General features: G+C 41.3%; 1 protein-coding gene across 7 annotated transcripts in view; it reads right to left on the bottom strand.

Annotated features, from left to right (window-relative positions):
• The window catches only part of DLG2 (discs large MAGUK scaffold protein 2), a 1,498,860-nt gene that overhangs the window by 287,018 nt on the left and 1,188,831 nt on the right, over window positions 1–23,011 (bottom strand). For all 7 annotated transcript variants that reach the window (XM_077807758.1, XM_077807786.1, XM_077807801.1 and 4 more), the window contains one exon: window positions 11,100–11,256. In XM_077807758.1, coding sequence (XP_077663884.1) covers window positions 11,100–11,256 — 157 coding nt within the window. The remainder of the gene's footprint in view (window positions 1–11,099; window positions 11,257–23,011) is intronic.

Consider the following 23,011-nt stretch of genomic DNA (forward strand, 5'->3'; position numbering starts at 1 on the left):
CTGTAGTACCTTCTTCAGAGCGCCTGTTGGGCCAGGTCAGAAGACAGAGGCTATGGGAGACAGACAGCGTGGGGCTGCTGGGGGGTCAGTGAGGGGCTCATAAGAACTGGTGGGAAAGGACAGACTGGGGCAGGGGCTGAATGGGAATGGAGGTGCAGGGCCACGAAGGGGAGAGATGTGCAGGGCTACAAGAGGATGGGGAAGGGGGTGCAGGGCCACGTAGGGATAGGGGGATCTGAGTGGGGGTACACATGGGGACAGGAGAGGAGGTGCAGGGCCACGTGGGATAGGGGAAGTGGGTGTCTGAGTGGGAGTGGAGGGACACATGTAAACAGAGGATGCAAGGACAGACATGGAGGTGCAGGGGCAGATGTGCCTGACTGAATGGGAGAGGCTATGGCTCAGCCAGGGTCTGCATAGGGGAAGCTCCCTAACAATCCCTCCCCGGCCCCTCAAAAAACCTGTTCCATACTTTTCCCATCCATACCCAACAACACTCCAAGTTCACACCCAGACTCCTTCCCAGCAATTACTTCCCTCTCTCTCAGCTCCTCCATTACCTCTGACTCCCCCAAATCTTTGCACTGCTTCTGAGGGGGTGTGGGAAATATGGTTCTGTATTGTAGTTTAAATGAATGATTACTCAGAGTTCTGTATTAATATACCTAGTAAGGAATCTATTTATCAAAAAAAAAACAAAAACATTTCCGCAATCTCTTTTGTTGTCTGTATTGTTACTTGTCAAGCAAGTGTGGGTATATTTTAAAATAAATGACCAAAAATAATTTAAACTGGTGTAATTATATTGTGTTATTTTGACAAATATATGCAGAATTTTCCAGACTTTGAAAATATTGTGCACAGAATTTTTATTTTTTTCGCACAGAATTCCCCCATGAGTAACAAGAAAAATGTAGAACTATACATTGGTTAATGGAAATTGATGTGTCGGAAATTAGATAGAATTAGTGGACAAAATACTGAGGGAAGGGGTTATTCCACCCACCACTCCCTTCTGGCGTTCTTAATGAAAGACTGTGGAAGACAAATTGGCTACTGGAGTGAACTTCACCATCATGGCTGCTGCCCCCACCTTCTCCTGGGACCCCATGCTTTTGTCACCCTGATCCTGACCATACTCGACCCCTCTGACACTGACACCTCTTCTGGCTAAATACCAAATATCACCTATGATGTCAGACTTTTGTCACCATGCCCTCTCACACCAAGTGCATCTTCTCCACCCAATTTCTTCTCTTTTCTCTCTCTCTCCTTTCTCCTTCTGCCTGGATTAGCTGGCCAAGACTGCATATTTTGCTACATTGCAGAAAACCTATGACTAGAAAGACAATTAAAAGACCTGCCACTGTCACAAACTTGCCAGATTGTGGAGTAGCTGATAAGACGGCATGTTGTGCCTGTGTTTTTCCAGAAGTGAGGTTGCAAGTGAGAGTCAGCACCAGAGACAGAAGCTGCATTTTCTATCTTTGCTGTTCTTCTCTCTCCCGTTAGTGTGTTTGTCTTCTTAGGTAATGGGATCAGACTTTAACAACAGCACTAACCCATCTCAGCTACCTTTTGCTCTTTTCCCCAAAAAGGGCAATTATCATATCTAGTACCCTTCAAACAAGGGGTTTTTTCCTTGCAAAAATTCTCTCCAGCTAAAGGAAAGGGAACAGGATATAGCTAAAATGAAAGCCTTATTTAATACTTTACCTTTCAAATGCTTTCACTTTTTTCCCTTCTTTTCTGTATACAGATTTTAATGGCATTCACCATGGAGCTAAGAAAGCTCCCAAGGTTGTATCCCAAACCTTGTTTAAAACTATCTAAGGCTGGACAATGAGTGGTTTAACACCTTTGACTTTTTGGATCCCTTTATTCCATCTAAATAAACACAACAACCACCACCCCTAACCCATCTAGAAGAGGGCTTATGGAGTAAGACAGACATATCCTTTTCCTTCCTCTACCCAGCACCTGATCTCTCCACCCAAGCAGAAGCTCTTCAGATGTGCAGGAGGTTGGTGAGCTCAGCTCTAGGCTGTAGATAAGTATCTACACTCCCCTCTTTTGAGGCAGCAGTTCTGCTTCTCTCCTGTGACAACAGTTGCCATGTGGCTCCTAATATACAGGGCCCTTAAGTACTGCACGGATGGAGCTTACATCTGTGTTTGCAGATGTTAAATCCTCCAACTGCAGCACCTACTGCATCTGGGGACATACTAGCCAGCCTTGCAGCAGCTGCTTTTACAAAAAGAACAACTGCCTTGGATGGTGGGGAGCTGATATTTTGGATGTTACCTTGGAGATCCATCCCATGGGGTGGAGGAGAGATAAGCTGCACATCTGGAGAGAGGATGCTGAGACTGGAAGAGCTGGTGCTGGCTGTGGAGTAGTAAATGGAAGAAATATCTGGTGCTGGGAGAGAGAGACAACAGGAAAGAAAGACTGCTGCGTGGGTGGGGGAAGAGAAAAGGAAGGGGGAGATGTAGTAGCATCCATCTTTATTCCTCTTTAACGTCTCTGGGGTTTGCATGGGTGAGGGGGAAGGAGCAGCATGAGATGGCCATACTTCAGTGGAGGAGGCAATTCAAAATTCTGATGGAGACTAAAGTATTTACAGCTTCACAAAGTGGTGCTGACAACGGTGGGGAGAACTACAGCCTCTGGTTGGTCTCAGTGATCTGGGAGTCCAAATCCCCCTCCCACTCACATGGAGCAGGAGTTCTCAAACCCATTCCTTGCTTAGACCCTCTCCCTGCCTTTCCATATCATGAGGATACACCCTCCCATTCAGCAATAAGGGAAGGACAGGATGATCACTCCCCTCCACCCCAGACCCAGCAGGATGGACTGATTTATATCAAAGTGATTTATATCACCAATTCTCATCATGAATTTAAACCTCAATTTAAATCACTAATTTTAATCATGTTTTTCATTTGTACTTTATTTTCCTAATGAAACTGCATCTCATTTGTTGGTAACCATGTAGCCTTTACAGTAAATTTGGTGCTTTGTTTTGATAACCAGGTGGATACACTAAAAACATACACACATTTATTTAAGCAATTACATATCTTAACTTAAAAATTAAGATTCTAAATAAATGTAACTTTTATTATGTTAGAAAATGGTGAATGATGAATTTCTTATTTACTAATGGTTAATTTTTACATGCTATTTGTGTCAAGCTCTATTTGCATGGAAATTCAAATTCCATTAAAAACGCACAAAAACAACATGTTATTTATTTAGTTCTGATTAAATAAAACTACCTTAAATGTGCTGGATACATAAGAAAAAAACACTTTATCAAACCATGTTTTGCATTTAAAGCTAACTTATTCATTTTATTTATTAAACAAAGGAACTATTAGTTGTAGGTCGTGAATTGAACTGATTTCTGGACTATGTCATTCAAGATTTTAGAACTAGTAGATCTCGTCCTCAATACGTTACACTATTAAAATCAGTTATGGTCATATTTTTGTTCCTAGATTGGAGAAGGAAAACATGCTTTCGAGATTTTTCATCTCTTGGTTTGTTTCTAAATTTGAATGAACTAGTCACTGATCTGAACTAACTGAATAAACTAAAATTAAGACAACATTCTCTCTGCACGTGCTGCCAAAAACAGGTGGAGCACTTCTACAAACTCTTGTTCCAAGTGCTGGCCAGTGGCTTCCTGCAGTTCAGTACTTGGATTTTCTTTAAAACTTCAGCAACAAAATGTGTACTTGCTTCACATTACTTTTTATTTAATTAAAATGATTTGAATAGATCATAATAAGTTTATATGTCAACATAGGTTATCAAATTCAAATTTAATTTTACATAGTTTAAAATACCTGTATTTAACTGAAAAGAAATCTGATATAAATTTAAAAAAAAAAACGATTTATAAAAAACTTATTGATATTTATCCACCCTGACCCACCGCCGCCCCCCCAAGCACCTGTTGGGACCTCTGGTCTACTAGTCTGTCATAACGAGAGCCTCACTGAGTTTCGCTCCCCTAATCCTCCTGCCCTCTTGCTATATCCAACAGCATTTTGCAGCAGTAGGGGGCATTAATTCCCAGTTTCTTGGCCAAACCCCAACTAAAATAATTACAATATGTCTCTTTAAATTTCCTCTTCATTTTCAAACAAATAAAGGTACATTCGTTTCTAGTCCTAAACTGTCAATCTGTTCTGCACTGTAAACCATAGCCATGCTTTACCTCAGAGATGGCTTCATTTCAGAAGTGAACCCTCTGTACAATCTGCACCCCATACATCCCCTCTGAGTGGGATTTCACCCCTGTATGTGAGAGGAGAATTTAGCCCTCCATCTGTAAAATGTTACAGTATAACACCCTCTCCCCACCATCACCACACCATATACATTTAAGGTGAGATTGTGTATAACAGGATCGGGGTCAGGCCCTTTGGGGCTTTGCAAAGATTGTACTCCAAGGTGTTCTACCTATCCTGGTATATATCACAGAGAATGCCAGTTAGCTTTGCAGACAGGACCAGTTTAAAAGATCATGAAAGTAGGCACCTCTTAAAATCAACTCCTGTCTGCAAAGGCCACAGATATTCACATGTGGAGTACAGGCTCACCCCAGGACATGGAGTTTATCTGTCAGGTTCTGCTCTTGCTGTAGGTAATCCAGCTCCCTGACAGGCAGTAGCTAGGTCAATGGAAGAATTCTTCCATTGACCTAGCGCTGTCTACCCCAGGGGTTAGGTCAGTATAGCTACATCTCCATGCTCCTGAGAGACATAGCTATGTTTTCAGTGTAGACCAGCCTTTAGGTACTCAGACAGCCCTTACCACAGTATCAGAGCACCTCAGAATCTTTAATGTATTTTCCTTCCCTATACATTTGTGAGATAGCACTTTCCTATTACCCCCAATCTGCAGAAGGGGAACTGGGGCACAGCAAGGTATGCATCTTGCCTGAAGTATTCTGAAGTCTATGGCAGACTTGAAACCAGGTTTCACATGTCCTAAGCTAGCGCCCCATTCAGTGAGCCACCATTCCTCTCTGAAGGAAATGCCGACCAAACTTAGTCAGTCATTTGATAAATCAGGGTTGTTATGTTTAGATGAAATAATTTTTCTTTCATCTTCAGATAGGGAAGGGTGCTTGTGAGGGGTATACAACTAAGAATACTGGGAAAGGGGGACTGGCTAAATCTCTGCTGACATTAAGTCTGGGACCCTGCATCAGCCAATGGCTAATGTCAGTCACCTCTGGAAGTGGCTTGTGCAGTTCGGCATGAACTTTGCTTGGTTTGAGTACGGAGGAATGGATTTATAATAGCTATGTTTGAGACTCAGCGGTGCCTTGCTTTATGATTGCCTGGGGAAATACATTAAGTCTAATTTGGTAATAATTTCCATCCGATGCTGCTGAGCAAACAAATCAACTACTTGCATGCCAAGTAAATGCCAAAGCAATGGTGATATGTTTCACAGGTGCTTTTGAGCAAGGTTGCTGTGAAACACACAGAAATCAAATTTAAAAATTCCACTGCTGCAGCATTACAGCCTATTATTTAAGTCTATTTAAAAATAAATATGAATGTCAAAGATACTTTTCTGAGTTGTGTCTGATGTGCAGAAGTTGTGAACAGGCCATACTGGGAAAGACCCTGATTTTACATTTGCTTTTGCAGGCAATGGTCCCAGATAATATACATTTAAATAACATTTAAATGTTTATTGCAGTTTTTTAAAGCCAGTGAGGACTAAAATCCCTACTTGTGACTTGTGTTGCTTATGCTACATGAGCTCTGTTTGTCTCATATGGCCAAAGAAGCAGCAAGCATGGTTGGAACAGGATCTTACTGATGAGATCTAGCTACATATTCCCACCATGAGTTTTATTTGCTTTCATATTTGAATTAAGCGATGTAAATGTAAGAGGACTGAAGTTTTAAGTACTGTAAAAGCTAATACCAATAATTTAAATCTGATCCTCAGATGCATGGAGAGCCAATGCAACTACAGCAAGGATGGCAAGATAATACAGAGCAATGGAACAAATGTGTCATGAAAATTTAAATAGACTAGAAACCCATGACAGATGAACCAGGAAGGGCAACCAAGAAACTGTGACAATGATCCAGTTGAGATATGACTTACATGATTAAGCCTGAATCTCAATGGCAAAATGCTATTAAACACATGCAAATTTTGTGAACGTTAAATAAATGTATCCAAGGCTTGCCAGCATCATTAAACTAAAAGATCAGTAGGCTGGAAATGATCATCAATTTGCATGAATCTTTCAACATGTGCAAAACTCAGCGACACGCCATAATGGGAAGCGGATGTCTTCCAAATTGTAAAGTCAGCACACACACACCTGCCTGAAAGTTTTCACCTGCTCATGATACAAGTAAAATGATAGTCACTGAAACAGATTAGAGAAACAATATTTCTTCTTTATACTTTTTCAGTTTGTTTAGGTCTTTCTGACAGTAACAAGATTGCTTGTAAAACTACAACATATCTACCTTAGATACTTACATGGCCCTCCCTCACGCTCTTTAATGCATTTATCCTCACAACATGCCTGCGAGGTAGGGAAGTGCCATTATCCCCTGTGACAGGCTGGAGGGAATGTCTGTGTCATCTTATGAATTCCGGTTCTGTTTTGTGAACACCACATGGTATTTCAAACTCCCTTTTGAATGTAACTTTAAGCATACATTATGTAGCAGGAACTTGACTCCTGGTGCACAGAATATACACCCATGGGAATCTGTGACAGAGCAACCATCAACGCTGAAGGGGTTTGTTTATGATGTTAGCTAAGACATGGTAAATAACACAAGGTAAAATCCTAGTCAAGACATGGCAGTTTGCAGTTTTAACACAAGTTAGCACATCAAGCTAAACCCTAGGCTTCCCCATTGCCTTTACCTCGACCTGCTAAATTGTGTTAAACTACAAACTGTCCTGTCTTCACTGGGATTTCACGTCATGTTACTTTCTGCACGCCAGCTAACATGAGGGAAGAATACACTTTTTCCCCCAAAGAAAGCAGAAAAGAGAGCATACAGAGATGTTTAGACAACATGAACAGATAAGAGATCCAAAAGAAAAAAAGAGAGATGCTGAGAAAACAGCATGGAACCAAAAATCCACCTACTTACTGAAAGATGGTTACACTCTTTCAATCGACGGGATGGATGAAGTGTAACACTATGGCCCTTCCCACTTCAGGTCAATAAACAATCATATAGCTTCAGCTGTCCTCACCCTGCAGAATAGCATGCCCTGGCCTAGTTCCAGGTTGGATAATTACATTTTGACTATTGAAATCCCATGGCAGTTCCATCTTTATTTATACACATGACATTATATAATACAGGGGTAGGCAACCTATGGCACACGTGCCAAAGGCAGCACGCGTGCTGATTTTCAGTGGCACTCACGCTGCCCGGGTCCTGGCCACCGGTCTTGGGGGCTCTGCATTTTAAATGAAGCTTCTTAACATTTTAAAATCCTTATTTACTTTGCATATGACAATAGTTTAGTTATATATTAAAGACTTATAGAAAGAGACCTTCTAAAAACATTAAAATGTATTACTGGCACCCGAAACCTTAAATTAGAGTGAATAAATGAAGACTCGGCATACCGCTTCTGAAAGGTTGCCAACCCCGGATATAATAGTTGCAAAGCATTTGGGATCCTTCTGTATGACAAGCACTATCTGCATGTAAAACACAATCTTGGTATGTTCAAGATGATCTCCCTTTAATTGCTCAAAATTCATTTGCCTGGGACCAGCAGGATATGTGAACTCTCCACAAAGGCTGGCCCTACTCCCTTTCTATAATCTATTACAAATTCACACAAGTAATCAAGGACAAAAGATTCCTATACCTGCTGGCTCTAACTTGATTTTGCTAGAATGGTTTGCATGGTGTTCCCATGGAAGTCCAGAGAATCGCACCCACAAAACTGAGAGGAAAGATGGTTCAGTGATTAGGGAGCTAGCCTGGAACTTTAGAGACCTGGGTTAAATTCCCCACTCTGCCACAGGCTTCTTGTGTGATCTTGGGCTAGTCACTTTGTCTCCATGTGTAAAATGGGGATAATAGCACTTCCCTCCCTCTCAGGGGTACTGTGAGTTTAAATTAATTAAAGATGATGAAGATCACCCTTACAGGCTCAGCATAGTGATGAGGGCCAAATAAAATCAGATTTACATAGTATCAGGCCCTGGGATCGCACAGTATATCTTCATTATTCCATACGATCAACTATTCTAGGAGGATACTTTGTGGAAAGTTTGATTGTGATTTAAAATCCTCTTTATACAGAACACTCAAATCATATGTTCAATTATTGTGCACACCTTAAAACAAACGCTCTTTTTCTTAATTGCACACTATCAATATATCCATGAAAGAGAATTATAAAGATGTTAATGAGACTATGTCTGCAAAATATAGCCTAAGGCTACAAAAGCTTTTACCCATTAAAAATTTGAAAATGAATTGCAGAGCTACCCTCGAATTCATTACAAGCACAGAAATAATGAACAAGATGTAGCTAAACCTCTTATATTGGAAATTTGCTAATTAGCTCAACATACACTAGATGGAGCTCATGGTCTAGACTGCCAAATCCCAATACTACTTCCCACAAAGGAGGAAACAAAAAAGATAAAAGCTCTCTCTGCCTCTGTCTATCCTGTTTGGAACAAAGTGTATGCAGGAGGAAGAACGAACGTTAGGTACTTGATGTAAAAGATTTGATTACTAGGCCTTTCTATAGTTGCATTCACATGAGCATGCTAAAGAGTGGCACGGCAGGGAAGGAAAAGGACATTGCTAGCCAAGCGATCTTTTCTGAGAAGATGCTGATCTGTAGTTATGGAGCTGAGCAGGCCAAAAAACAAACAGGGTATAATAAAGTGCTGTTTAATCAACCAGCCACAGTATTAAACTGTGAATAATGAAAGTGGTCTCTGTAGCTTGCAAGGAACAGAACTATGTTAAAAGGTACCCTCTCTTTTTTCCCTAGTCTGAGCACTCATAAGCAGCTGCACTGCCTCACCTCATTCAAACAATGAAGGATCAAAAGTGCCTTTATAGGATGCCACTCACAATTTCAGAAAAACAGCCACAGCGGAGTACTAAAATATATCAGGTGAGAGCCTACCCTCTGAAAAAGATGCACAAACGTATCTGAGGGCAAATTTGACCCACAGTATGAATCATAAAATAAAATATGGAACATTGACTATTGGTTAAAAAAGGTTAAAGGACCTAAGTGACTTAGGAACTGAGTCCCATTGATCACCAGTGGGGACAAAAGACCTATCTGGCTTTAAGATTAGACTTTATAAGTTTATGGGGGAGATGGTATGATGGGATAACATGATTTTGGCAATTAATTGATCTTTAACTATTCATGGTAAATAGGCCCAATGGCCTGTGATGGGATGTTGATGGGGTGGGATCTGAGTTACTACAGAGAATTCTTTCCTGGGTATCTGGCTGGTGAATCTTGCCCATACGCTCAGGGTTTAGCTGATGGCCATATTTGGGGTCGGGAAGGAATTTTCCTCCAGGACAGATTGGAAGAGGCCCTAGAGGCTTTTCGACTTCCTCTGTAGCATGGGGCACAGGTCACTTGCTGGAGGATTCTCTGCTCCTTGAAGTCTTTAAACCACGATTTGAGGACTTCAATAGCTCAAACATAGGTGAGAGGCTTTTCGCAGTAGTGGGTGGGTGAGATTCTGTGGCCTGCCTTGTGCAGGAGGTCAGACTAGATAATCATAATGGTCCCTTCTGACCTTAGTATCTATGAATCTATGAACCAGCACAATTTAGGCTTTGAATCTCTTCAGCACTTTCAAAAATTTTACCTGAAATGTTCACAAAGTGATAACATAATATTCTATAAAACTATATTATATTGTCACAAACAAACATGCAATTTTAAGCCCTTGGTGTGGCAATCCCAGTTCAAGCAGGAGAGACAATGATGATAAGCAAACGATAAATGGCTACACAGAGTGTTCAGCCCCCACAACTGCAGCCAAAATTTCACAATAAGTGGGCAGGTTTTCAAAAAAAGCTCAGTTCCATTTTAGAACCTAAAGAAGGCCCAGGCTTCCAGAAGTGCCCAGCACTTCATTGTGAGCCGCTTGGATAGATTTTCAGAAGAACTTCACACCTTAATATGCTGAGCTTTATTTGAACATCTGGCCGTAAGCGTCACAATGAGCTACTGGGTGCTTTTGAAAGTTGGACCCTTACTAGAGACTACATCTATACTGTGAGCTAGAGGCGTGATTCCCTTACTCCCAAATACATATTCACACTCACAACAAGCTAGCATGAGTGTAAATAGTAGCACAAGTAATGGCAACGGAGGCATAGCTTAGCCGTGTCAAGTCATGGGGTAAGGGTTGGTTTGTACTCTGGACAGCTAACCCACATCTTCACTGCCGCTGCCCATGTTGCTGTGGCTAAACTGCTATTTATACTCATGCTAGCTTGATGAGAGCTGGCACAAGTGTGTCTACGCAAGCACTGGAATCACACCCCTAGCTTGTAACGTAGACAAAGCTTGGGTGTCTAAAGGGGCATTGGGCTGGTTTGAAAATCTTATCCACTCATGTCTATCATCTTCCCAATCCAAGGGACCACAGGGTTATTAGTTTTATATACTATGTTATATAAAGATGGATATACGTTCACACGTGCAATGTGATCTAAAGCTTTATAGCATGAATTTGGAATGACCACATTACTTTTTGTGGCAAAACCCTGAGTGAGTTATGCAGGCCTTCCCAAAGAAACGCTACTAAATCTTTTACAGCATACCTCACCATGTATTCTGTACAGTGTATGTCATGGGGTCTAAAAAATAAAATATAATCTTCCGAACATTTTAATCCCTTCCTGGTACTATTTGGGGCTGGGAAGGGGTCCATTCTTTTGTTCTATGGGTGAAACATCGAATGAAAAGCCAAGGTTATGTTTTCCAACACACAAAAAGACAACCGACAACACACAAAAAGACAACCAACAAGAACTAGTAATTGGCCAGCAAAAATGACAGGTACTTACAGATAAAATTTGATCTCCTCTCTGCAACTCTCCACTGAGATCTGCTGGGCCACCTGCTAGGATGAAGGATACGAAAATGCCTTCCCCATCTTCTCCTCCCACAATGTTAAAACCAAGTCCCGTGGAGCCTTTGTGAAGGATGACTTTCCGAGGCTCCCTGTATAGAAACAAAATGGCATTGCTTACCCATTCGGATACCGTACATGCACCACTCAGCATCTCTGTCACATTACTTTTTCTTTAAGACAAAATAGCAGGCTAGTACCTAATAAAACCATTAATAAATTAGATAAGTGTATTCACTGGGGAACAGGCATAGTGTCCTATTTTTTTCAAGACGACAACTGAACATTTCTACCTATTAATTTACCCCATTGTAATGGATTTCACTAAGATAAATGGTGGATTTCTGCGATAAGACATTTGACACATTTATTTACACCAATACTATATATAGCATTGGTAAACAATCGACATTTTTATAGTGTGTCATCTTTTATGCTCTGGGTCATGCTAAAAATAAAACCTAAAAACAAACAGAGAAAAAACATAGTACATACAAAGGGAAGCTTGTCCAACTCTGCCCTAGCTGGATCAAGTAACATCAGTGTTTTATATCACCAAGTTGAAAGCAGAGAATCTTACGAGAAAGTCTGGTTTGACCTTGTCAGGAATACAATTCTGTGGGCACACATAACTGCTTTATCACCCAAGCGGACTATGGGTATTTTTACTGTTTTCAAAAGTTGCTCAAAATTATGCAATCAATAATACCTAGCTCTTATATAGCACTTTCCATGAGTAGAGCTCAGAGCACTTTACAAAGGAGGTTACTATCATTATCCCCATTTTTCAGATGGGAAACTGAGGCACACTGCAGTGAAATGACACACAGCAGGCCAGAGTCAGAACTAGAACCTATGTCTCCTATTTCCCAGTCCAGAGCTCCAACCACTAGGCCACACCACCTTATATATATATAAAAAACACATACAAATCATATTTTATTAAGTGGTGCTCAGTACTTTGCAGAACCTAGTGTTGAATACTGTGTTAATAAAACACATAACAATATTAAAAGGAACTTCATTCCTTAAAAAAGTCTACCCAACATTTGAAAAATAAAATGTATCTTCCAGATAGTTGTACCCAGTATTATCTAAAATACAGTTTATCCAGTTTATGGGATGATAATACATTTTCATAAAAGCTTCAGGCTCTTGGGGCTTTGGAACAATGCTAAATGAGTTCTGAAATGCTTCCAGTGTGGTTCATATTTTAGTGGAGAGATTATTTTGTGGATAACCTCCCCTCCCATCTGTGACTCCCTAATATCCAGAGGCACAATCTGACTTCAGTGCAGTGTTTTGTTCTTTATGGAAAATATTAACCACATTGGATAACATTTTCAAAAGCTTCTTAGTAATTTCACAGCCTAAGTCCCTTCTTAAAAGGGACTTCTAAGGCACTTAGGTGCTTTTGGAAATTTTACACACTGTCTACTTTTGTTCTTCCCCATCTGTCCAATTTCCCTCAGTTGAAAACATCATGTGATCAGCCACTTCTCCCCAGATGGCAATGAACCACAGTTTCAGAGCCTCTGATTTACAAAGGATCAAAATATCTATTTCACAGATCTTCCACCTCTACCTTCGCTTCAGTACCATATCCCCTAAAACTGTAGAATGAACTTGTAGGAATTCCCAAGCCTAACTGGTGACTTATTTTCTTGATATTACAACAGCAATACTATTGGATATGAAAGGGAAAATGAAGCATCAAATCCCCAAACTACCCCTTTCTGTGAAAGAAGTAGTTGCTTTCTGTATCGTGCCTGCAAACCAAATACTTCTTTTAATTATTCCCATCATTCTTTTAAAGCGGCTGGAAAAAGGTACAAGAGCGATCAGCCTGGAAATTGACATTCTCTGTTCACCACCTCTGATAGCGTGTACTCATCTCTCATGAGTGCCCTCTGGTCAAGTGTGTGTAAGCCTCAACTTTCATGCCCTGTAGCCCTCCTGGGGCTTAGGTCCTTAATTAATCCTGTAGTCTATCAATGGTCTCGGCCCTGGTATCAAGCCGTACTCCAGGGCTTCCCTCCTGGAGGCAATGTCCTCGCCCCCTCTGGGCCTTTCAGGCCCCAGCTCTGCTGCTGGGCCACTAAAGGGTTCAGTTCCTCTTCTGGGGTGCTTCTAAGTCCAGGCCATTTCACGCAGTGGCTAATGGTGACAGGGAGACCCAGGTCCACCCACTACTTTGGGTCCAATCCCAGGGACACTGCAGATAGAAGCCATCTGCCATGACCCTTTATCTAAGCTGCACTGCTGCTCTGATTTCCTGGGCCACTTCCCCACAGCCCCACCCCTTCTTCATCCTTACCTCAGGGCCTTGTCCTGGTTGAGTCCCAGCTTCCAACCCAGGGTTCCTTCTTGCTCCCTCCAGCTTCTGCCAGCACTGCTGTGCCTGAGGCCCTGTAGCTCCCTCAGCTAGCCAAGCACACCACCACACTCCTCCAGCTCCAGCAAGGAACTGGTCTCCCTCTGGCCCTGCAACTCTTGTTATACTAGCCTGCTGGGTCCTGATTCGCTGTGTCCCACACAGCCATTTTAGGCAGCTTGGAGGTCCCTCTCCACTGCCCTTTTCTGGGGTGGGGTGTGGAAGAGTCATGAGGCCTCCAGAAGGGGGTCTCAGAGGGTCAAGTACACGCTGTCACACCACGGAACAGGTATAGTGTGTGCAGGTGAAAGTCTCCAAATCCCTTTAACAGTCCTCTGAGCTGTCCAGTCGCTCTGTGATTCACCTAATCTAAACATTAATCCTAAAGGCTGCCTGCAACACAGTAACAAGTTACTCACTGAAAATACTGTCCACACTGTAGCTTGCCTAAAGCCAGCTGCATTTGTTCATCCTCATGTAATCACTTGCTCCCTTGTACTAGCTGCTAAACTAAATTTAGGGCTAGAACTGTGATATGCTTTTCAATGTACTGCAGTAGAAACGAGCAATTTTCAATCCTGTGGACAACTAAGTTTGTAAAAGTGTATGGAAGCATCTCCTTCCAAAACTTGCTAATATACTTAATCTACTATCTGATTGGTCCTCAAACGTTTTCAGATCCGAACGTACCAAAACGACCGGTTCAAAGCATGAAGGCTACAATCTGTCCCTAGTCCTGCAAACATTGAAATATGTGCTTAGCTTTACTCATGTATGTAATTCCATTGGAGTTAATGGGACTACACGAGTGAGTCATGTTACTCAGGTGTTGATGTGATTGCAGAATCAGGGCCTCTGTCTTTAGAAATGAACTCCTATTGAAATTAGTGGGAGTTTGCCTGAATAAAGGCCCATTACTGACAATCATACAGTGACCTTAGTCTCATGATAATTTTCAAGTAAACTGCCTCCCTGCTGATTGATTCTTGTGTTTGATTTTTAAAAACAGACAAAAACAAAGGAGCATTTTTTGTAATGTTTTCGTATAAAGGAAACTGAACCCTTACTGGGAGGTATTAATCATGCTCTACATGGCCTCCCAGTTTCCATCTCTTTCTTTATATTGGGTAGTAAGAGAACAGGTCACAAAATAGAGCTCTGAGAAAAGCTACATGTTGTTCAGTTTTTTTATATCCTGGGGATTGTTTATATACTAAAGGTCAAGTATTTCTAATGAACAAAGAGATAAAGGTTCTCTCTCTTGGGTTGCTGCCACTCATTGATTACATAGCAATGAATTTAGCATTACCATGGACACGTGAAGGTCAGATTTAACATAATTCAGGTCTTTTGGGTTTAAATGGATTCAGATATCAGGCATTTACACAGATAGTATTGGCTAATGGCTAGAACACTGGATTAGGCCTCGGAAGACCAGTGCTCTAGTCCCAACTCTAACTCTGGTCCTACTTGGTTATCTTGGGCAAGTTATTTCAACTCTCCGTGCCTCAGTTTCCCAATCTGTAAAACAGGGATAATGATGTTTACTTCCTTTGTAAAGCACTTAGAGATCTATTGATAAAAAGCGCTATATAAGAGCTAGGTATTATTATTTACTTGGACATTTAACATTGAAAAAATGCAGTAAAGCTGAACAAACATTTCTATACAGCATCCAGGTGAGAAATCAGACTCATAGTCCCTGTTCAGTTTAGTATTAGTGTATATGACAGGCAGCTTGGGGATCCAAATGTGAACACCCAACACTATAGCCAAAATAGGTAAATACAGTTGGGTATTTACTGGCTACTAAGCTATACAGTTTGACAAAGAGCTGGCTCTGTTAATAATCAATGCCATCTGACCAAGTCAGCAGCTTTATGACTGCAACCCTGACAGCACTGTTTTGTTATTCTGCCTTCTTGACAGCACAATTCACATTTTGTTCTTGGGTGATTATCTTCTGAGAAAGCTCAAACAGTGATGGGTAAAATGTCAGGAGCTGTGATTAGAACACAAGAGTGCTTGGCTTTCAGTCTTCCGTGCAATCTATTTTGTTCCGTTTCAGTGCATCTTGCAGAGTCCTAGAAAGAGGCTCAATAATAAAGCACTTTACTTTGGGGAAATTCACTAATATTGATATTGGAAAAATTATGGGAAATGAAGGATGCTAACCAATTTTCAGATATCACAAGTAATTGGTAGGTATTATGGATTTAGCAAATAACAATGCATGGTACCTACACATTGTCTTTTATCAGAGGACAGCAAAGCACTTTTATAACAATAATAAATTAAACCTCACAGCAACTCCTCTTAAGTAGTTAAATTGAGGCAGAAGAAGAATGGGTGACTTGCCCAAGGTTAAATAAATAAATACATAAATGAGCCAGTCACAGGGCTGGAAACTGAACCTTAAACCTTAAATTCAGTTCTATGCTTTAAACATCAGACCACATTCCAGGCACCAAGTAGGTATTATGTTTTAATATGTACTTGAGATTATCTGTTGCTAATAACGTGGGAAGCGACTAGTCAAGCATCACTTTAGTCGAGTTCCAAAGAAAGAGTTAAATATGGAGGGACTAAAGGTTGGCTTCTGACATATTTAACTTTATTCATCTGGCATATAAATTGCTCATTTTAGAGTTATCTTCTTTTGAAATGATGATTAAAGATAACTGGGAACAGGAGCTTCAGTTGTCATGGTCCAAGGGGGACTTGGAGAACATCTGGAAAACGACATTAGGAAAACTTCACTCTCTCTCTCTTCTATTAATATTTTATAAGAACAGAATTCAAACAGAACGGAGTAGAATGCAGGTATTTGCTTAATAGTAAGTAACGGAGATCCTCAAAGAATGAAACAAGACAAGAGGCTATTGTGCTGGTAAATATACAATAAGCTTAATGGATTTTTAATGAACGGAAATAATAAACAGTAGTTTAGAAATGGTAAGTTTTCCTTATAGTAAACAAGCCGAGCAGAAAGTACTATTTGCCTACAGAAACACAACAACCAAAGGAAAGCAAGGGATAGTAATTTCAAGTAACAGATTTCAGAGTAACAGCCGTGTTAGTCTGTATTCGCAAAAAGAAAAGGAGTCCTTGTGGCACCTTAGAGACTAACCAATTTATTTGAGCATGAGCTTTCGTGAGCTACAGCTCACTTCATCAGATGCATACCGTGGAAACTGCAGCAGACTTTATATATACACAGAGAATATGAAACAATACCTCCTCCCACCCCACTGTCCTGCTGGTAATAGCTTATCTAAAGTGAGCATCAGGTTAGGCCATTTCCAGCACAAATCCAGGTTTTCTCACCCTCCACCCCCCCACAAAAAATTCACTCTCCTGCTGGTGATAGCCCATCCAAAGTGACAACTCTTTACACAATGTGCATGATAATGAAGTTAGGCCATTTCCTGAACAAATCCAGGTTCTCTCACTCCCTCACCCCCCTCCAAAAATCCACCCCCATACACACACAGACTCACTCTCCTGCTGGTAATAGCTCATCCAAACTGACCACTCTCCAAGTTTAAAACCAAGTTAAACCAGAACATCTGGGGGGGGGGTAGGAAAAAACAAGAGGAAATAGGCTACCTTGCATAATGACTTAGCCACTCCCAGTCTCTATTTAAGCCTAAATTAATAGTATCCAATTTGCAAATGAATTCCAATTCAGCAGTTTCTCGCTGGAGTCTGGATTTGAAGTTTCTTTGTTTTAAGATAGCGACCTTCATGTCTGTGATTGCGTGACCAGAGAGATTGAAGTGTTCTCCGACTGGTTTATGAATGTTATAATTCTTGACATCTGATTTGTGTCCATTTATTCTTTTACGTAGAGACTGTCCAGTTTGACCAATGTACATGGCAGAGGGGCATTGCTGGCACATGATGGCATAAATCACATTGGTGGATGTGCAGGTGAACGAGCCTCTGATAGTGTGGCTGATGTTATTAGGCCCTGTGATGGTGTCCCCTGAATAGATATGTGGGCACAATTGGCAACGGGCTTTGTTGCAAGGATAAGTTCCTGGGTTAGTGGTTCTGTTGTGTGGTATTTGGTTGTTGGTGGCATTTGCAAATTGGATACTATTAATTTAGGCTTAAATAGAGACTGGGAGTGGCTAAGTCATTATGCAAGGTAGCCTATTTCCTCTTGTTTTTTCCTACCCCCCCCCCCCAGATGTTCTGGTTTAACTTGGTTTTAAACTTGGAGAGTGGTCAGTTTGGATGAGCTATTACCAGCAGGAGAGTGAGTCTGTGTGTGTATTGGGGTGGATTTTTGGAGGGGGGTGAGGGAGTGAGAGAACCTGGATTTGTTCAGGAAATGGCCTAACTTCATTATCATGCACATTGTGTAAAGAGTTGTCACTTTGAATGGGCTATCACCAGCAGGAGAGTGAATTTGTGTGGGGGGGTGGAGGGTGAGAAAACCTGGATTTGTGCTGGAAATGGCCTAACCTGATGCTCACTTTAGATAAGCTATTACCAGCAGGACAGTGGGGTGGGAGGAGGTATTGTTTCATATTCTCTGTGTATATATAAAGTCTGCTGCAGTTTCCACGGTATGCATCTGATGAAGTGAGCTGTAGCTCACGAAAGCTCATGCTCAAATAAGTAACAGATTGATATTTAAAAATCATATTATATTCAGACACTAGATGGGGCTATCGAGCTATTGTAAAGCCACACAAAAGATCAGACACCTGTTTTTTCAATAAAAAGAAAAGGAATACTTGTGGCACCTCAGAGACTAACAAATTTATTTGCGCATAAGCTTTCATGAGCTACAGCTCACTTCATCGGACGCATTCAGTGGAAAATACAGTGGGGAGATTTATATACATACAGAACATGAAACAATGGGTGTTACCATACACACTGTAACAAGAGTAATCACTTAAGGTGAGCTATTACCAGCAGGAGAGCGGGGGGGGGGGGGGAGAGGGAACCTTTTGTAGTGATAATCAAGGTGGGCCATTTTCAGCAGTTGACAAGAATGTCTGAGGAACAGTGGGGGGTGGAGGGGGAATAAACATGGGGAAATAGTTTTACTTTGTATAATGACATATCCACTCCCAGTCTTTATGCAAGCCTAAGTTAATTGTATCCAGTTTGCAAATTAATTCCAATTCAGCAGTCTCTCGTTGGAGTCTGTTTTTGAACTTTTAGGTCTGTAATCGAGTGACCGAAGAGACTGAAATGTTCTCCGACTGGTTTTTGTATGTTATAATTCTTGACATCTGATTTGTGTCCATTTATTCTTTTACGTAGAGACTGTTCAGTTTGACCAATGTACCTGGCAGAGGGGCATTGCTGGCACATGATGGCATATATCACATTGGTAGATGTACAGGTGAACGAGCCTCTGATAGTGTGGCTGATGCGATTAGGCCCTATGGTGGTGTCCCCTGAATAGATATGTGGACACAGTTGGCAACGGGCTTTGTTGCAAGGATAGGTTCCTGGGTTAGTGGTTCTGTTGTGTGGTGTGTAGTTGCTGGTGAGTATTTGCTTCAGGCTGGGGGGCTGTCTGTAAGCAAGGCCTGGCCTGTCTCCCAAGATGTGTGAGAGTGATGGGTCGTCCTTCAAGATAGGTTGTAGATCCTTGATGATGAGTTGGAGAGGTTTTAGTTGGGGGCTGAAGGTGATGGCTAGTGGCATTCTGTTATTTTCTTTGTTGGGCCTGTCCTGTAGGTGACTTCTGGGTACTCTTCTGGCTCTGTCAGTCTGTTTCTTCACTTCAGCAGGTGGGTACTATAAGAATGCTTGATAGAGATCTTATAGGTGTTTGTCTCTGTTTGAGGGGTTGGAGCAAATGTGGTTGTATCGTAGAGCTTGGCTGTAGACAATGGATCATGTGGTGTGGTCTGGATGAAAGCTGGAGGCATGTAGGTAGGAATAGTGGTCAGTAGGTATCCGGTATAGGGTGGTGTTTATGTGACCATCGCTTATTAGCACCATAGTGTCCAGGAAGTGGATCTCTTGTGTGGACTGGTCCAAGCTGAGGTTGATGGTGGGATGGAAATTGTTGAAATCCTGGTGGAATTCCTCAAGGGCTTCTTTCCATGGGTCCAGATGATGATGTCATCAATGTAGCGCAAGTAGAGAAGGGGCATTAGGGGACAAGAGCTGAGGAAGCATGGTTCTGAGCCATAAAAATGTTGGCATACTGTGGGGCCATGCGGGTACCCATAGCAGTGTCGCTGATTTGAAGGTATACATTGTCCCCAAATGTGAAATAGTTATGGGTGAGGAGAAAGTCACAAAGTTCAGCCACCAGGCTTGCCGTGACATTATCAGGGATACTGTTCTTGACGGCTTGTAGTCCATCTTTGTGTGGAATGTTGGTGTAGAGGGCTTCTACATCCATAGTGGCCAGGATGGTGTTATCAGGAAGATCACCGATGGATTGTAGTTTCCTCAGGAAGTCAGTGGTGTCTCGAAGATAGCTGGGAGTGCTGGTAGTGTAGGGCCTGAGGGGGGAGTCTACATAGCCAGACAATCCTGCTGTCAGGATGCCAATGCCTGAGATGATGGGGCGTCCAGGATTTCCAGGTTTATGGATCTTGGTTAGCAGATAGAATATCCCTGGTCGGAGTTCTAGGGGTGTGTCTGTGCGGATTTGTTCTTGTGCTTTTTCAGGGAGTTTCTTGAGCAAATCCTGTAGTTTCTTTTGGTAACCCACAGTGGGGTCAGAGGGTAATGGCTTGTAGAAAGTGGTGTTGGAGAGCTGTCTAGCAGCCTCTTGTTCATATTCCGACCTATTCATGATGACGACAGCATCTCCTTTGTCAGTCTTTTTGATTACGATGTCAGAGTTGTTTCTGAGGCCGTGGATGGCATTGTGTTCTGCACGGCTGAGGTTATGGGGCAAGTGATGCTGCTTTTCCACAATTTCAGTCCGTGCACATCAGCAGACGCACTCTATGTAGAAGTCCAGTCTGTTGTTTCGACCATCAGGAGGAGTCCACCCAGAATCCTTCTTTTTGTAGTCTTGGTAGGAAGGTCTCTGTGGGTTAGTATGTTGTTCAGAGGTGTGTTGGAAATATTCCTTGAGTCAGAGACGTCGAAAATAGGATTCTAGGTCACCACAGAACTGTATCATGTTCGTGGGGGTGGAGGGGTAGAAGGAGAGGCCCCAAGATAGGACAGATTCTTCTGCTGGGCTAAGACTATAGTTGGATAGATTAACAATATTGCTGGGTGGGTTAAGGGAACCACTGTTGTGGCCCCTTGTGGCATGTAGTAGTTTTGATAGTTTAGTGTCCTTTTTCTTTTGTAGAGAAGCAAAGTGTGTGTTGTAAATGGCTTGTCTAGTTTTTGTAAAGTCCAGCCAGAGGGAAGTTTCACTACAAAAGGTTTTTTCCCCCCTGCTCTCCTGCTGGTAATAGCTCATCTTAACTGATCACTCTCGTTAGAGTGTGCATGGTAACACCATTCTTTCATGTTCTCTGTGTATATAAATCTCCCCACTGTATCTTCCACTGAAAGCATCCGATGTAGTGAGCTGTAGCTCACAAAAGCTGAAGCTCAAATAAATTGGTTAGTCTCTAAGGTGTCACAAGTACTCCTTTTCTTTTTGTGAATACAGACTAACATGGCTGCTATTCTGAAACATGTTTTTTCAATGTTTTTGAAATACGTTCCCCTCTCTCTCTCTTTTCCATTAGATAGCACATGTAATTTTTTTTTTTAGATACATGAGGCTGAAAGTGTGATTCTAGGTGCCAGTGCAACCTCTGAGCACTTTTCATGTTCTCTGCCCTGCTGCTGCTTTGTACCAGAATACAGATAAAGCAGAGCAGCGGAGACACTAACCATGAATTAGGCAGGGAGAATGAAGAGAAAAAAAATCACAATCTGAGAGAGAGAAGCAAAAACGAGAGAAAGAGAGGAAATGAAGGACTGAAAGGAGAGAACTGGATAAAGGAGTGTGTGCAGGAGAGATGGGAAAGAAAAGAGAAGGGAAAAAGAAGGAAAAGACAAAAGGAGCAGACGCAGAGGGAGGAAACAAAGAGACACAACTAGATTGACAGAAATCACGATGGGGAGGAATAGGCAAGCAAAGAGTTGTAATCCTCATAAGTGATCCAAAGCATTTCTTCCACTGAGTTACAAACATGTCTATTTTGATAGCTTAAAAGATAGACTAGGTTTTCACAACAGGGATTGTGTCATATTTATGTACTGTAAAGCATTGTACACATTTGCAGAGCTAAATAAGAGCTAGATATTATTAAATGAATATTTTAAAATAAGTATATAGTAATAAAATGCTGCTAGTAAAATTTTCAAAAGTGTCCAAATAATTTAGGAGCATATATTCCAATGGGTGCTTCTGAAAATTGTATCCTGCATAACAAACCAATTTTTCACTCTTACCAGGTAAGTCATGGTTTTGGTATAAAGAGACAAATAAAATATCAGGGCAAACTTGTTTTCTTTTAATTTTTTTTTTTAACTTTCGTTTTCTACTAAAGAGGCACCGACAATTTGAAAAATCACACTTCTATCTGAAAGGTTTGTACTTACCATATTTCAAACATAATACTAGTCTCTTATTATAGCCAACAGAATGATGCTCCAAAAAATCTGGGAGTCCCCATAATTTTACTTATCATAGGTACATAAATTCACAGCAAGTATGGATTAAAAACCAGAGACTAAAAAGTTGGCAAGATATATGTATTGTTATGAAGAAAAGTAATTTCTAAGGATGACTGTAACTGAAAAAAACTTAGTGAAAAAATGCTTGTTTTTAATTTGCTTATTTTGTGCATTTGGCTGCACATTTTGTATATCACCAATTTCAGTATTTTCTTTGCAATAATACCTTGTAATAATACTTATCTACCTACCTCTCAGGAGTGTTGAGAGGATTAGTTAGTTAATAACAGTGTTTTAAAATTTCAAAGAGGTGTTAAAAACTCTGAAAAGTCAGGCCCTAGGCCTAGGGTTGACAATTTTGGTTGGATATATTCCTGGATATTTCATCACATGACATCATCTTGAATTAAAGATTAATCTTTAATTCCTGGAGACTCCAGGCCAATCCTGGAGGCTTGGCAATGTCGTATGGTGGTGGACACTAATCAACAAGGTCCCCCAAATTAGTAGAGATTTTTGAGAAATCTGACCTTGATCTCCCTGTGCCCCAGTTCCTGTTTGTAAATAAACCATTTACCTCATAATGGTATTGAGAGGACCCATCATTGATATATGTGACACTCTGATACTATGGTGATGACCACCACAGAAAACCCATGAGGAAATTAATTATTACGTTGTTATCTGTATCACAGTAACACCTAGAGGCCCTAACCAAAATCAAGGTCCTGTTGTGGCATGCACATAGTGAGTGACAGTCCCTTCCCCAGAGTGTTTATAATCTAAATAGACAAGACAGGAAAAGATTGGAAGGGAAAACAGAGGTACAATTACTTGGCCAAGTGTCAAAC

This window comes from Eretmochelys imbricata, chromosome 1 (genome assembly GCF_965152235.1).
Source record: "Eretmochelys imbricata isolate rEreImb1 chromosome 1, rEreImb1.hap1, whole genome shotgun sequence".
Classification (NCBI taxonomy): Eukaryota; Metazoa; Chordata; order Testudines; family Cheloniidae; genus Eretmochelys; species Eretmochelys imbricata.